Source organism: Pteropus medius, unplaced genomic scaffold (assembly GCF_902729225.1).
Source record: "Pteropus medius unplaced genomic scaffold, Ma_sr-lr_union100, whole genome shotgun sequence".
NCBI lineage: Eukaryota > Metazoa > Chordata > Mammalia > Chiroptera > Pteropodidae > Pteropus > Pteropus medius.
In genome coordinates, this window is record NW_024342471.1 from 15317366 (window position 1) to 15329620 (window position 12255).

General features: G+C 45.6%; 1 protein-coding gene across 1 annotated transcript in view; it reads right to left on the reverse strand.

The window, feature by feature from the left end:
• The window catches only part of LOC120603382 (junctophilin-2-like), a 28051-nt gene extending 21113 nt beyond the window's left edge, over positions 1 to 6938 (reverse strand). The window contains exon 1 of the mRNA XM_039863721.1: positions 5606 to 6938. Within this exon, the coding sequence (XP_039719655.1) occupies positions 5606 to 5984 (379 nt within the window). The 5' untranslated portion in view covers positions 5985 to 6938. The remainder of the gene's footprint in view (positions 1 to 5605) is intronic.
• Between the last annotated feature and the right edge of the window lie 5317 nt (positions 6939 to 12255).

The window sequence follows — 12255 nt, forward strand, 5'->3', positions numbered from 1 at the left end:
AATAGAAATATCCTAGAATAAACTAAACACTCTTGAACAAAAAGAATGAAGTTGGAGGATTTACTTTGATTTAAAACTTAACTATAAATCTCCGGTAACCAAGACGGAGTGATAAAGATAGACAAATAGATCAACAGAAAAAAAATATTCCTTTGGGGAGCAATTAAATAAATAAACATGGAGGTTAAGTTGCTTTAAGGAACACATATCGCAGACCCAGATAATGTGACACCATACCAGCTATTGCTCAGGCCTCTATCCTGGCAAATTTAGCTCCCACGTTCAGAATCAATTGGGCTAAAATGAGCTGAAGTCATCAGCTTTGGGCAGGAGAAAAAAAGTGAGCATATTTAGGGCAAAGAAGCTTGGGCTTTTGACCCAGTTATCATTGTTATACATAAAAAATATCATCTTTCCAGCATTTAATAGTAATTAAAGTACTAACCAGATCCAAACTCTGTTCTAAGTGCTTTACATATATCAAGGTACTGTTTAATTCTCTCAACAAGATATCGACAAGATAGAATAATATTTCTATCAACAAGATCAAATAAAAGAGAAAATAGCAATTAATGCATATAGAAAGGAAATATTGGTTCATAACGATTTGTTTCAGTTTTATATTTTTGTGCCTGTATGCATAGAATTGCAATGTGAAATACAGATCTTACAGTGATTGTAATCATAAACATTCAAAAGCCACTATTATAGTAGCTGAGAGTTGTTAAGAAGCCTAAATAATATAATGCATGTAAGATTCTTGCATAGAGCCTGGTACATAGTAAAGACTCAATAAATGCGGTTATATATCACTATTGTCAAGGCCAGCTTCATGGGCATTCAACCTGGGTAGTCACACAGGGCCCTACACTTAGAAGGGTCTCGCACTTGGTTTGATGCTGTGCTGTCACCATCTTGAAATTCTTAATGACTTTGAAGAAAGGGTCCTGCGTTTTCATTTTTCACTGGCTCGCACAAATTATGTAGCCAGTCCTGACTATTTTGTATAGTTATTATTTATTAAAATACTTATAATATGAAATACTTAATTATCACTTATTATTATCAAATTCTATCTCTGTCTCTTATTAGCTAGAGGACTGTGAGTGAGAATACATAAAGGATCTGCGTCTCAGTTTCCTCTCTATAAAATTGGGGTAATAGCAGTACTTCCCCATGAAGCTGTGAAAATTTAAACAACACAGCATGTGCCATGTGCCAAGAAGAACACCTGGCACACTCCAAAAATGTTAACTATTTTTATTATTAGCTTTACGAAAAAAGTCAACCTTGGGCCTGGTTTCTCCACTGCACATTTGGGGGCGGGGATTATTGAACTAGACCGATGGTTGGAGAACTTGTTAGAGCACCAGTTACTTTGAGAATCTGATGGCTCTCTGAGGAAACACCTCTCAGAAGAACACAGACAGTCCATGCGCATACGCACACATCTTGCCTGCAGCTTCAGGGCAGTTATGTGCTTGTGAGGCCAAACAAGGCTCAGACCCCCGGTCGAGAACCTCAAAAAGCAAAGATCGCTAATCTTCCCTCTAGGCCTGGAGTCTGTGGGTCTCTGGGGTGGGAACAGCTAGGCAGCCACACAGGACATTACTACTTAAGGGCCCGGTGTACGTTTGCTTTGGAGTTTTAAGTCAGCAGCTATTTTTAGCTTGGCTATATATGGCCAGGGGGGGAATGAGAGCTATAGGCAGGGGAGGGGTGCCAGGAGGCTTATGGGAGGGTTTGGGAAACCTGAGCTCCTTTGCCTGTGCCACTTTTGCTTTCCCACAAGAGAACCGGAGAGCTTAACCTCCAGCCAAAGCGACAAGCACGGAGGAGAGACAGGGGCTGTGGAGGTGGGGACGGCAGGGGCTTGAATGAAGATGCTAGGTCAAGTCGCTTTAGAACAGTGATTTTCACACTTTTTTGACCATCTGACCTGCAGTGAAAAATACACTTGACATCATGACACACACATAAACACACACTATACATATGCGTAGATTTTCAGCTGAACAAACATTTCAGGAAACAATATCTTACTCTCTATGAAACATCGATCATTTCTGTTCTGTTCTTTCATTTTTTAAAAGCTGCAGGTCATGTGCCATGAAATAGATTTCGCCACCTATGAACGAGTCAATACTTCCAGTGTGAAAAAAACTGCTGTTTTCTTTGGATTAGAGCAGACAGTCACCTGTAACATTTGACTGCAAGGTAAGGTGGGGAATGTAAGAAATGGGACATATAATCTCTTTGATCACTCCTTCTCAAAACTAGGAATAAGATGCAAGTTTCAGTTTGATCTCCAGCTGGACAGCAAGTTTTGGACCTGCTGGCTTTGTACACTCTGTTCTCTTGACCTGGATGACTCGTCCTCTACCCTTCCTGCCACTAACTCCAGGAAGCCTCCGTGAATGCCTAGGTCTGGTTAGCTGCCTGCCTCTTGCTCCCTCACTCCCAAGCAGGACTCCCCTGCCTAGCACCCAACACACTGCAGTACAATTTTGTGTTAGATTCTCCGGAAGGCAGAAGTCTTTTCCATTCTGTTCATTTTTATACTCTCTCTGCTGCCACCACCACCCGCTGTAGTGTATGTTGTGCTGGCTTCATAATAATCACTCAATAAATATTCATTGAATGAAATAATGATAGTCAATAGTAATAATAGCAACTACCATTTATTGAATACCTATTTATCCCATGAGAAATCTTAGGAGAGATAAGGTAAGTCCATTTGATGGATGAGGAAACTAAGGCTCTAAGGAGATTAAATAATAGGGTAGGGGCAGGATGTGTAGTAACCCAGAGCTGCCCAACTCCCAACTGTTCCTAATCACAGGATCTTATTTGTCCATATTCCCTTCAGTGCTACCCAGGATGGGGCAAAGGGCAGGTCCTTAGTAAACCCTAGGGGAACCGATGACAGGTTGATGAAAGAGATTTTCCGAAGCAGTGGCCATATCTAATTTTGGAGAGTCGCACCTCGTGTGTGGCTCGGGAGAGAGGATCTGTGAGGTTTCCAGGCCGCCTGGATGTGGGGCTGTCTCATTCGGGAGAGGAGTCTAGGCCTCTGGAAACCAGAGCAGCATGTCTTCTGGTGACATGGGCACACCTAAGATAAAACGCAGGGCCCTGCAAAGCCTCCGTGATCTGGCCCATGCCGACAACTCCAGCGCCAACCCTGCCTGTTCCCCTCAGTCACTCTGTTGCCGACACCTGGTGTCCTTGCTGTTCCTCAAACATGCAAACCCAGTCCTGCCTCAGGGCCTTTGCAATTTCCATCCCCCCCAACTAGAAGTCCTCTCCATCCTGCTCCTCAGACCATCCCATCCAAAAACATCACCCTCTCCCTTCTATTTTTTTTCATAATATTCGTTAAGTTCTGGAAATTAAACATGACTTTGTTTTCCAGTTTATTTCTGTCTTCCTCACAGGACAGGGAACTCCCTGAGGACTTGGCTTGTTCACTGCCCCGGTCTCTGGAACTCACTGTGGGATGATGCCTGACACATAGTTAATGTTCCACAATATTGGTCACGTGAATGAATGAATGAATGAATGGGTTTCCCCACTTTTAGACATATTGGGAGATCAACCCATAGTTTCCCAGAAATACGTGTCCCTGTTACTCACATCCAGTCCCCACCGTGCCGCCCTCCCACCTCCCCACACACACCTTGGTTTGGAGAGAGGGAAGAGGGAAGGGAAGGAACATGGCACACACGTACTGTGCACCACTTTGCATAGGTAACTGACCCCCGGCAAGCACTCAAGGATTACCTCCATCTTACAGCCAGAGAAACTAAGACTTGCGCTCTGCTTGTCCCCAGTGCTTAGCGCAGTGTAGGACATAAACATCTGGTGAACTGAATTGCAGAAGTTCAACAAACAGCTCAAGGTCACCGAATTAGGAAGTGTGGCGCCAGAATTCATCCTCAGCGCTGTCCGGTTCCAGCCAGTGCTATGTCACCACCATTGCACCAACAGAAACTCGAGGGATACATCCTCATTAGCATCCAGACACATGGAGGGCAGCCCAGCCAGGAGCCCAGCCTGCAGCTCAGCCCGCACAGGAGGCTGCTCTCTACATGCCCAAAGGCCGCAGCTTGAGCAAACCTTCCACCCCGGGCTAACTATGCCCCTTCCTGCCCTACCCCAGCCCACTCCCAGACTGCCCACTTCTATGCTCCACCATAAAGAGAGCAGACTAGTGACAAACATAATATACTACGAATGCACTCTGACGTCAAACATGTATTTTTTTTAATTAGCCATAGTTCTGATTTATTTGTGTCAGCGCCTCTTCCCAATGGGGCATGTGAGGGACACTTCATGGAATTATCCTGAGCTGGAAGGAACCCGAATGAACATTTAAAGCAGGAGCTGGCAAACTTTTCCCATAGAGGCAAATAGTAAATATTTTAGGCTTGTGGGCCAAGAGGCAAAATTGAGGATATTATGTGGGGACATCCATATAATTTTCACATTACAAAATAGTGTTCTTCTTTTGATTTTTTTCAAACATTTCAAAATGTGAAAGGACTCTCAGCTCACAAGCTGTATAAAAACAGGCAGCAGGCCAATTTGGCCAGCTACCTATCGTTTGTAAGCCCCTGATTTAAAGCAACACTTCTTAAACTTTAACGTGCATAAAAATTGCTGGAGAAGTTTAAAAAAGATATCTGGGCCAACTCTTAGAGATTCCAGTTTAGGTGGTCTTGGAGGGGACCCCTGAATTTGCATTTCTAACTGGCAGACAATGATGCTGCCTATGCACGGAACACATTTTGAGCAGTACTGATAATCTAAAACACCCCATTTTATGGATGAGGAAACTGAGGTCCAGATAAATGATAGGCCCAAAGTTACACCCAGTGGATAAGGTGATGACATCTGCTCTGCCACTTCCTAGGGCTGTTTTGCCACAGAAAATTCCTCTCCATTTCCTTAACCCACTGAGCCCTCTCATGCTTCTGAGCTTTTACTCATTCTTCTCTTTTCTGCCACTCTGCACATACTTGTGTATAATTGTCGCCGAGCCTGTCTTTGAAGCCTTGGGCTGTATCTTATTCCTCTTTGTTTCTAGCCCTTTGACAATGTCTGGCAAATAGGAGGTATCATAGAAATATGCACTGAACAAAAAGGACGAATGGATGCAAGGGTGGGTGGATGGATGGATGGATGCACGGACAGACGGACGGATGGATGGATGAATACTTCATGATCTATTGTCTGAAAATAATTTGCAAGACAAACTTGAGCCTAGACCCCAATTCTTCGAGAGCACAGGCTATTGTATATTCCACAGCTGATCGTATACGTAGCACGCAAACAGTAGCAGTTACGCCTTATTGAATGTGTGTTGCGTGTGTTATTTACATGGCAGGCCTTGTACTGAGCCCTCCTGCCAATCCTCTCAGTAGCTCTGTCATTGGCCCTACCTTTACTAACAAGAAAATGGATGTTGAGAGAGGTAGAGCAACTTGCCTGAAGCCACACAGCAAATAACATCCTGGCCTCTCTGATTCTGTCCGCTGCGGCCCCTCGCTCCTCCCTCCCTCCACCAGGGTACCTCATCCGTCTGGCCCCAGGCTGGGCTCACCTCCGTCGGCATAGGTCTCGGTGCCATAGCCATCTTGCAGGCCATTGTTCCAAGTGCCCTCATACTTGGCACCGCTGCTGCTGCTCTGCCGGGTCCCATAGCGCCCCTTGAAGCCGTGTGTCCACTCGCCCTTGTAGAGCCAGCGTCCCTTGGTCTCTATGCCCAGCCCATGCCGTTTGCCCTGGCTCCAGTATCCCTCGAAGGTGTTTCCGCTGGGCCAGGTGTAGACGCCCGCCACTTCAAAGCCAAAGTTCCAGGAGCCTGAGTATTCGCCCTGGCCCTTGGGGCCCGTGCACAGTCCATGCCCGTGGGCCTTTCCGTTCTCCCAGCCCCCACAGTACGCCCCGCCATCGTCAAAATCAAAGCGGCCCCCGCTCATCTCATCATAGCCCCTGACAACCTCACTGTCCTCCAGCTTGGGGGGAAAGGGCGATGGGGGCGCCAGTGACACTCTCCAAGCTTGCTCAGGACTGGGCCCCCCACTCACCACCACCGTGCCCCAGCAGGGGGAAAGCAAGATGCCACCAGAGGCTGATTGAGCCCAGGAGCCAAGTCAGCACTGGGTCGGCTGGTCAGTGCCATGCCTGAGAGGCCCCCACTCAGTCAGCCAGAGGAAGGCTGCCAGCTGGGAAGGAAGCGGGAAGCAAAGATTCAAAGTCTCCACAGAGCGTCCCAAGTCTGGCTTCCATGGAGTCAAAGGAAAAACGCTGTGATCCCTTTAAGAAGCACAGGGAAGGGGTCGGGTAGAGGGGTCCCCAGTCCATTTCGAAGAGGGGAAATTCCCCTCGGCGACAGTCCCAGCCCCCACCAGGCTGAACGCCTGCAGCCCGCTGGCCCCTTCTCCTCCACCCCGTGGGCGTGCAGGGCTGTGCTCTCCCCGCCGCTGCCCCGCCCCTCTCCAATCCTGCCCTCCTCCCGGACGGAAAGGTCAGTGTTGCCCTAACAAGGCCATTGGATCTCAGAAGCTGCTCCCAAAATAACCCCCTGGCCAGCCCAGCCTCCTTCAACGCGGGAGGGGTGTTTCGAATTGGGCTAGTGCTTCAGACCCTGGGAGTGGCTGGAGGGATGAAGAAGGAAGCTGAGAACAAAGTGTAGGCAGCTGGGGCATTCTGGTGGTTATTTCTTCCCCTAGGTGAGAGCTGCCTTCCACCTGCAGGATCCCCCTGAATCCACGGGAAGCGGGAGTGGGGTCGGGTAGAGGAATCGGGAAGGGAGGGGGAGGAAAGACTAGCAGAACACCCAGTCCTGGTACACTTAAAATCCCCCAGAGCAGATCTCAGCCTCACCACCACTCACATGCCCTCACAGGTCCTAGGACTGTGGCACCACTGCCAGCCCCAAAATGGAATCTAGTGACCTAAAGAGAAAAGAACGGGGCCTGGTTTCACATATGCTTTTGAAAGCAGAGGAGGGATCTCAGGAGAGGAGGGTCGGTTCCGGAAACGCTCTGGAAGACAGAGCAAATCTGAGTCCGGTGCTCATGCAAAACCCCATATCCTCTCTGCCTAGGAACCCTAGTGAAAATCCTAGGAAGAACCTAGTGCAAAAGGCACCGATCACTCCCTTTCTCTCTCCTCCAAAGGGTAAATACCTCCTCTGAAAGGCGAGGAGTCTATCCTCTATCTCTGAGACACAGGGTTGCCTGCTGCGTTATAATGAGTTCGTCTCAGAAATACTCAAGGATCATGATTTTTAAAAAGCTTTTCTTTCCAAGTTCTCTTTCACTCTTGTGTCCTAAGAGCCCGCGATACCAGACTTCATAAAGCTCCTGAGGCAGAGTCGGGAGTGAGGGACCTGTGTGGATTCCCAGCACTCGGGTTCCCACCAAACTCCAGTGAAAGGAACAAATAAATCTTCACGACGTGAAGCTGTGGCCAGGGCTAATGACTGGAAATCCCAACTGAACCCAGGGTTAACTGGAGCAGCAGGTAGTTCCGGGGAAAGGTTGGAGCCACCAAGGACAGAAAGCTGTGTGTGTGTGTGTGTGTGTGTGTGTGTGTGTGTGTGTGTGTGTAATGGGGGATAGAAATCACTAAAAAATAGGAGGCCTTTGAGAACATCAAACTATTATCTGACTTCAAAGTTATCTGACCTAAATCCCATGATGATGACTTAGGACACTTAAAGTCACCGCAGAAACCTTGTTCATTTCAGAAATGAATAGAAAAAGTTCTCTTCTTTCCCCCCAGCTGATATCCAGTTCTTTAGACTTGGTTCCTTCATCGGCCACAGCCCCCTGTCTTAAAGAGCCCCTTCTGTGTCCATGTTTCATCCCTAAGTGAAAACACGCAGTCTCCGAGTTCACTATCAAAGGCTGTTTTCCAAGCTGGCAGGGAGCAAATAGCAGTGGATAAAGTCTGTATCATCTGGTTTTTGTCTTACCACCCAGCCAGGTTGACTGACAGCCCGCTTTCACAGGACACTACCAAGAACACCTCAGTACCAACTCCAGAGGGTTCTGTTTGTGCCATTCCTCAAAATCGCATTGACAAATCACGTTTCTAGTGCTGCTCTCAAGGGGAGAGGAAAGAACATCTCAAACTGGAAGCCAGAGGAGTTTGAGTCGCCCAAGTTTAATACCCTTTGTAGTTAAATGCTGGACAAATCACTATAATCCTGTTCTAAGGCTGGGTGGCTGCTGTGTCCTAGTGAGCTGTTCTGCCTGTATAAATTTAGGTACTGTTCATCCATGCAGCTCCCATGGTGGTTCCCTACCCAGGACTGGTACACGTAAGAATCATCTGTAGAATTTAAAAACACAGATTCCGGACCCCCACCTCATCCTCGACCTACTGAATTCTATTGTCCTGGGGGAAGTCTGGGGCAGTTGCATTCTTTTTCAAAGTTCCTCAGATGAATTTGACTGTCATTCCTGGTTAAGAACAACTGTATGTTTTCAAATCAAGAACCTGTTTCTTCGTAACATTTACATATTCATGAATCTAGTCACTAACCATGGGCTGTAGAGGGTGGGTAGTTGTTGTGGGAGATAGGTGTTCAAATCCCAGTTCTGCCCCTCACAAGCTGTGTGACCTTGGACCAACTGTTAATTTCTCTAAGCCACAAATTCTTCATCTGTAAAAGTACCTCTCTCAAAGGATTGTTAGTATTAGGGACAATAATATCTACCTTATATGGCCAGGTAAGGATTACGTGAGTTAATACTGTGAAAAGGCTTAGAACACACTAAACCCCTAATAAATGTTAGCCATTATTATTATTATCTTCACATGATAAGTTGCTTTTCAATCTGTCACGCTTATAGTCACCAAAGCGGGAAGAATCACCTGGAAAACATTAAGTAACTTGCCACTGAAGCAAGCATTCCCTCCTCTTCCCAATAGGTGTTTATGCGACATTATTCTGTGGCTTTTCATTTTTAACCTGATAAACTATGTTATTGCTAAAGGTACACTTTGATTTCTTAAAAGTTGAATTAAATTCTTTGCCAAATTTGCTACTGGCCTTACCTGACCCGTGTTAAGCTTTCTGACCCGCCATCACTTTTTGGCACCCCACCCCACCTTTAAACCAGAGCATTTCAGGGAAAGGGAGACCTCTAGTGGCCATGTGTACATTACAACAGATTTTCCTTAGGAAAACCAGTTTCCACGGAGGGGAATTTGCTAAACTTGGAATAACTTTTAAACTGTGTTTAAAGGTATCTATTCCATTTGCTCTTTTCCCTGGGTTTTTTCTCGCTCCATCTTTGGTCAGATGGAGCAGTCACTTGCTTCCTCTGTTTCGGTCTCAGCTTCTCAAACATGACTGCTTCCTAGGGAGCCTGGGGAGAAAGGAACTGAAAATCCAGGACAGAGAGGACTCCGCAGAGAAATCCACTTGAGTTCTTCTCAGCATTGAAGACTCAGCGAAAGAAGCCTCACCTCCCCAGACAAGAAGCCTGGCTGGAGGAGGTGCCTTCTCACACAATGGCACCTCCCCCAAACTGGGTGTATGAAGCAAGGATTACCTTCATTCCGAAACAATGCATCAACACCTACTCCCTGCCTGGAACTCTGGCTCATCTTTGTATTTCCAGTGCCCACACATAGTGGGTGCCCTTGATCTCTCCTTCTCTGTAATTGTCAGCTGACAACCCCCTTCTTAAAATGCTTTTTCTCTTGACTTCTAGGATTCCTCTCTTGGTTTGGCTCCTGTCTCACTGGCTGCTCCTACTCAGTCTTTTGCTGGTTCCTCCTCATTCTCTTGCCCTCGATACTTCGGAAATGTTCCAAAGCTTGGTCTTTGGACAGATTCTTTACCTGCAATTGCTTCCTCGGTGATCTCCTTCGGTCTCATAGTTTAAATAACATCTATATATTGATTGCTCTTAAATCTGCATCTCCAGCCTGTAACTCTCTCGTGATCTTCAGTCATATTTTCAACCAACTCGACATCTCTACATAATATGTCATAAGCGTCTCGGACTTGACAAGATCAAAACCAAACTCCCAATTTCTCCTCTCGGATCTGCTCCTCCAGCCAGCTCTCAGCTTGTTAAAATCTTTGGCATCATCCTTAATTGCAATCTTTCTCTCACACTCTATTTCCATCAGCAGATCCTTTCAGCTCTATCTTCACAATAACTTCAGAATACAACTTTTTTCCTGCACCACCAAGTGTCCAAGCCACTTGCCCAAATGGCTCCCTCTCTCCTCAGGAGTCAAAGCCTTTAAAATGGCTTACAAGGCCCTCCATGATTTGCCCCTGTCCTATGCTTCCATGACCTCTCCTGCTTTGGGCCACAGATGTCCTTGCTGTTCCTCCTGCCAGAAATGCCCTCCCCGCAGATACCTACACAGCTCCTGAATCAAATGGCCCCCGAATCAAGTGTCACCTTGTCACAGAAGCTTCTCTAACCACCCCAAATAAAGTAGCAGCCCTTCCCCCTGCCCCAGCCCTTACTACCGCCTAATCTTTCTCTCTCCGTAGCACTTTTTCTGAGGACAAGGATGTTGTTCTGCTTACTCTTCTATTCCCAGCACCTAGTATAGTGTGTCTGGTGTGTTGTAGACACTTGATAAATGTGTTGAATAAAATAATGTTCAATGAATAATTATTAAAGGCACATGTCAGGGTGCTACTCTTCAAAACAGTGATAATTCCTGTCCACAATCTGAACTCGTTTTCCAGGATGCATCAGAGAAAGATGCATCAGTAAGTCGTTTTCACAAAAGGTCAAATGTCTCAACGAGGGACACATTAAAGTTGGCCCAACTGGATTTGAGCAGAGTAATTTTTAGCTTCAAGAGTCAGGTTTCTGAGGATGATTTTGACTGAGGTATACTTACAACTCATTCCCACAAATCTGGAATGCCTCGCTTTCATTCAAGTACGGGTTTCTCCAACAGGTTACTCGGCCATTGGAACTGTGTCCTTTTCAATCCTGACACCCCTCCTCGTGACAACTTTGTATGAAAGGAATGTGAATCATTCTTCAATCTCTGGTGACTGTTCTGTTAATACACAGAATTAAGTAAAACACCAGACCACTGGTTTGAAAAGCAAACCAAAAAGGGCTTAAGAGACTTCGGAACCATCTGAATTCAGTATGTTCAGCCCATTTGCTCCACTTCTCCCCAATAAAAAAGGCAAAGCAAGTCACAGAGTTGTGAAGGAGAGGGCGAGGTGGCTTTACAACCAGCTCTAATGGCCGATTAGTGGTTCTTGAAGTGTGGTCTGAGAATCCACTCTTTCAGGGGATCTGCGAGGTCAAAGCTGGTGTCATATTAACATTATTTTTTTCGTGCTCATTGTCTCACAAGTGTAGTTTTCCAGAAGTCACATGACATGCAACATCACAAGAGACTGAATGCAGAAGCAGATATGTGAACCTACCTGTCTTCAATTAAGCCAGATTTGCAAAAATGTAAAACAATGCTACTCTTCTATTTTTTTGGAAAAATTTTTTCCAATATAAAATGTTATATTAACATAAATGGATTTATGGATTTTTATTTTAAAATTTTCTTAGTTTTAATTTCTAATACAGTAAATAGTGGTAAATATAACCCATATAAGCAAAATTCTCAGTCTGTAAGCATCAAAGAGCCCGGAGACCAAAATATTTCAGAACTGCTGCCTTAGACATGTGACATAGTATACCTTCTTTAGCATTATGAAACCTTGCAGTTACAGTTCCTAGTGCTGTGATGGAAGGCATTTGGCAACCGTGCTTGAACCACAGCTTTCAGATGTTACTAAGTCCATAGTGAACTAGTAACTAGCAGGAGTCTCTCACTACTTAAGTTTGGAGCTTTTCCAGTAAATCGCCTTCCCACCTCTCCCAAGTACAAATCACCTAGCTGAAAAGCCCAGATCCCACTGTCGTGAATCAACCCAATCAGTGGTACTTTTTAGTAAAAAGTAAAACTTATTTTGTAATCTAAATAAAATAAACTTTGTTAACATGATGTTAAAACGACTGGATAAATTTTCACTAAATTTGATGGGTGTGCTTAGGATGGGAATAGTTATGTGCCGTATGTAAAATTCACTTTGGAGTCACCTGAAAAAGATAGGGATTCACCCTTTAACTGAAATTGAGGGCAGATTTTTTTTTTTTCCCCCAAAGTTTGGAGGGCATTTGAGATGGCTGAGCAGAAATACAGGATACAGTGTGTGTAAAATTCTCTTTGGGGGTTGCTAGC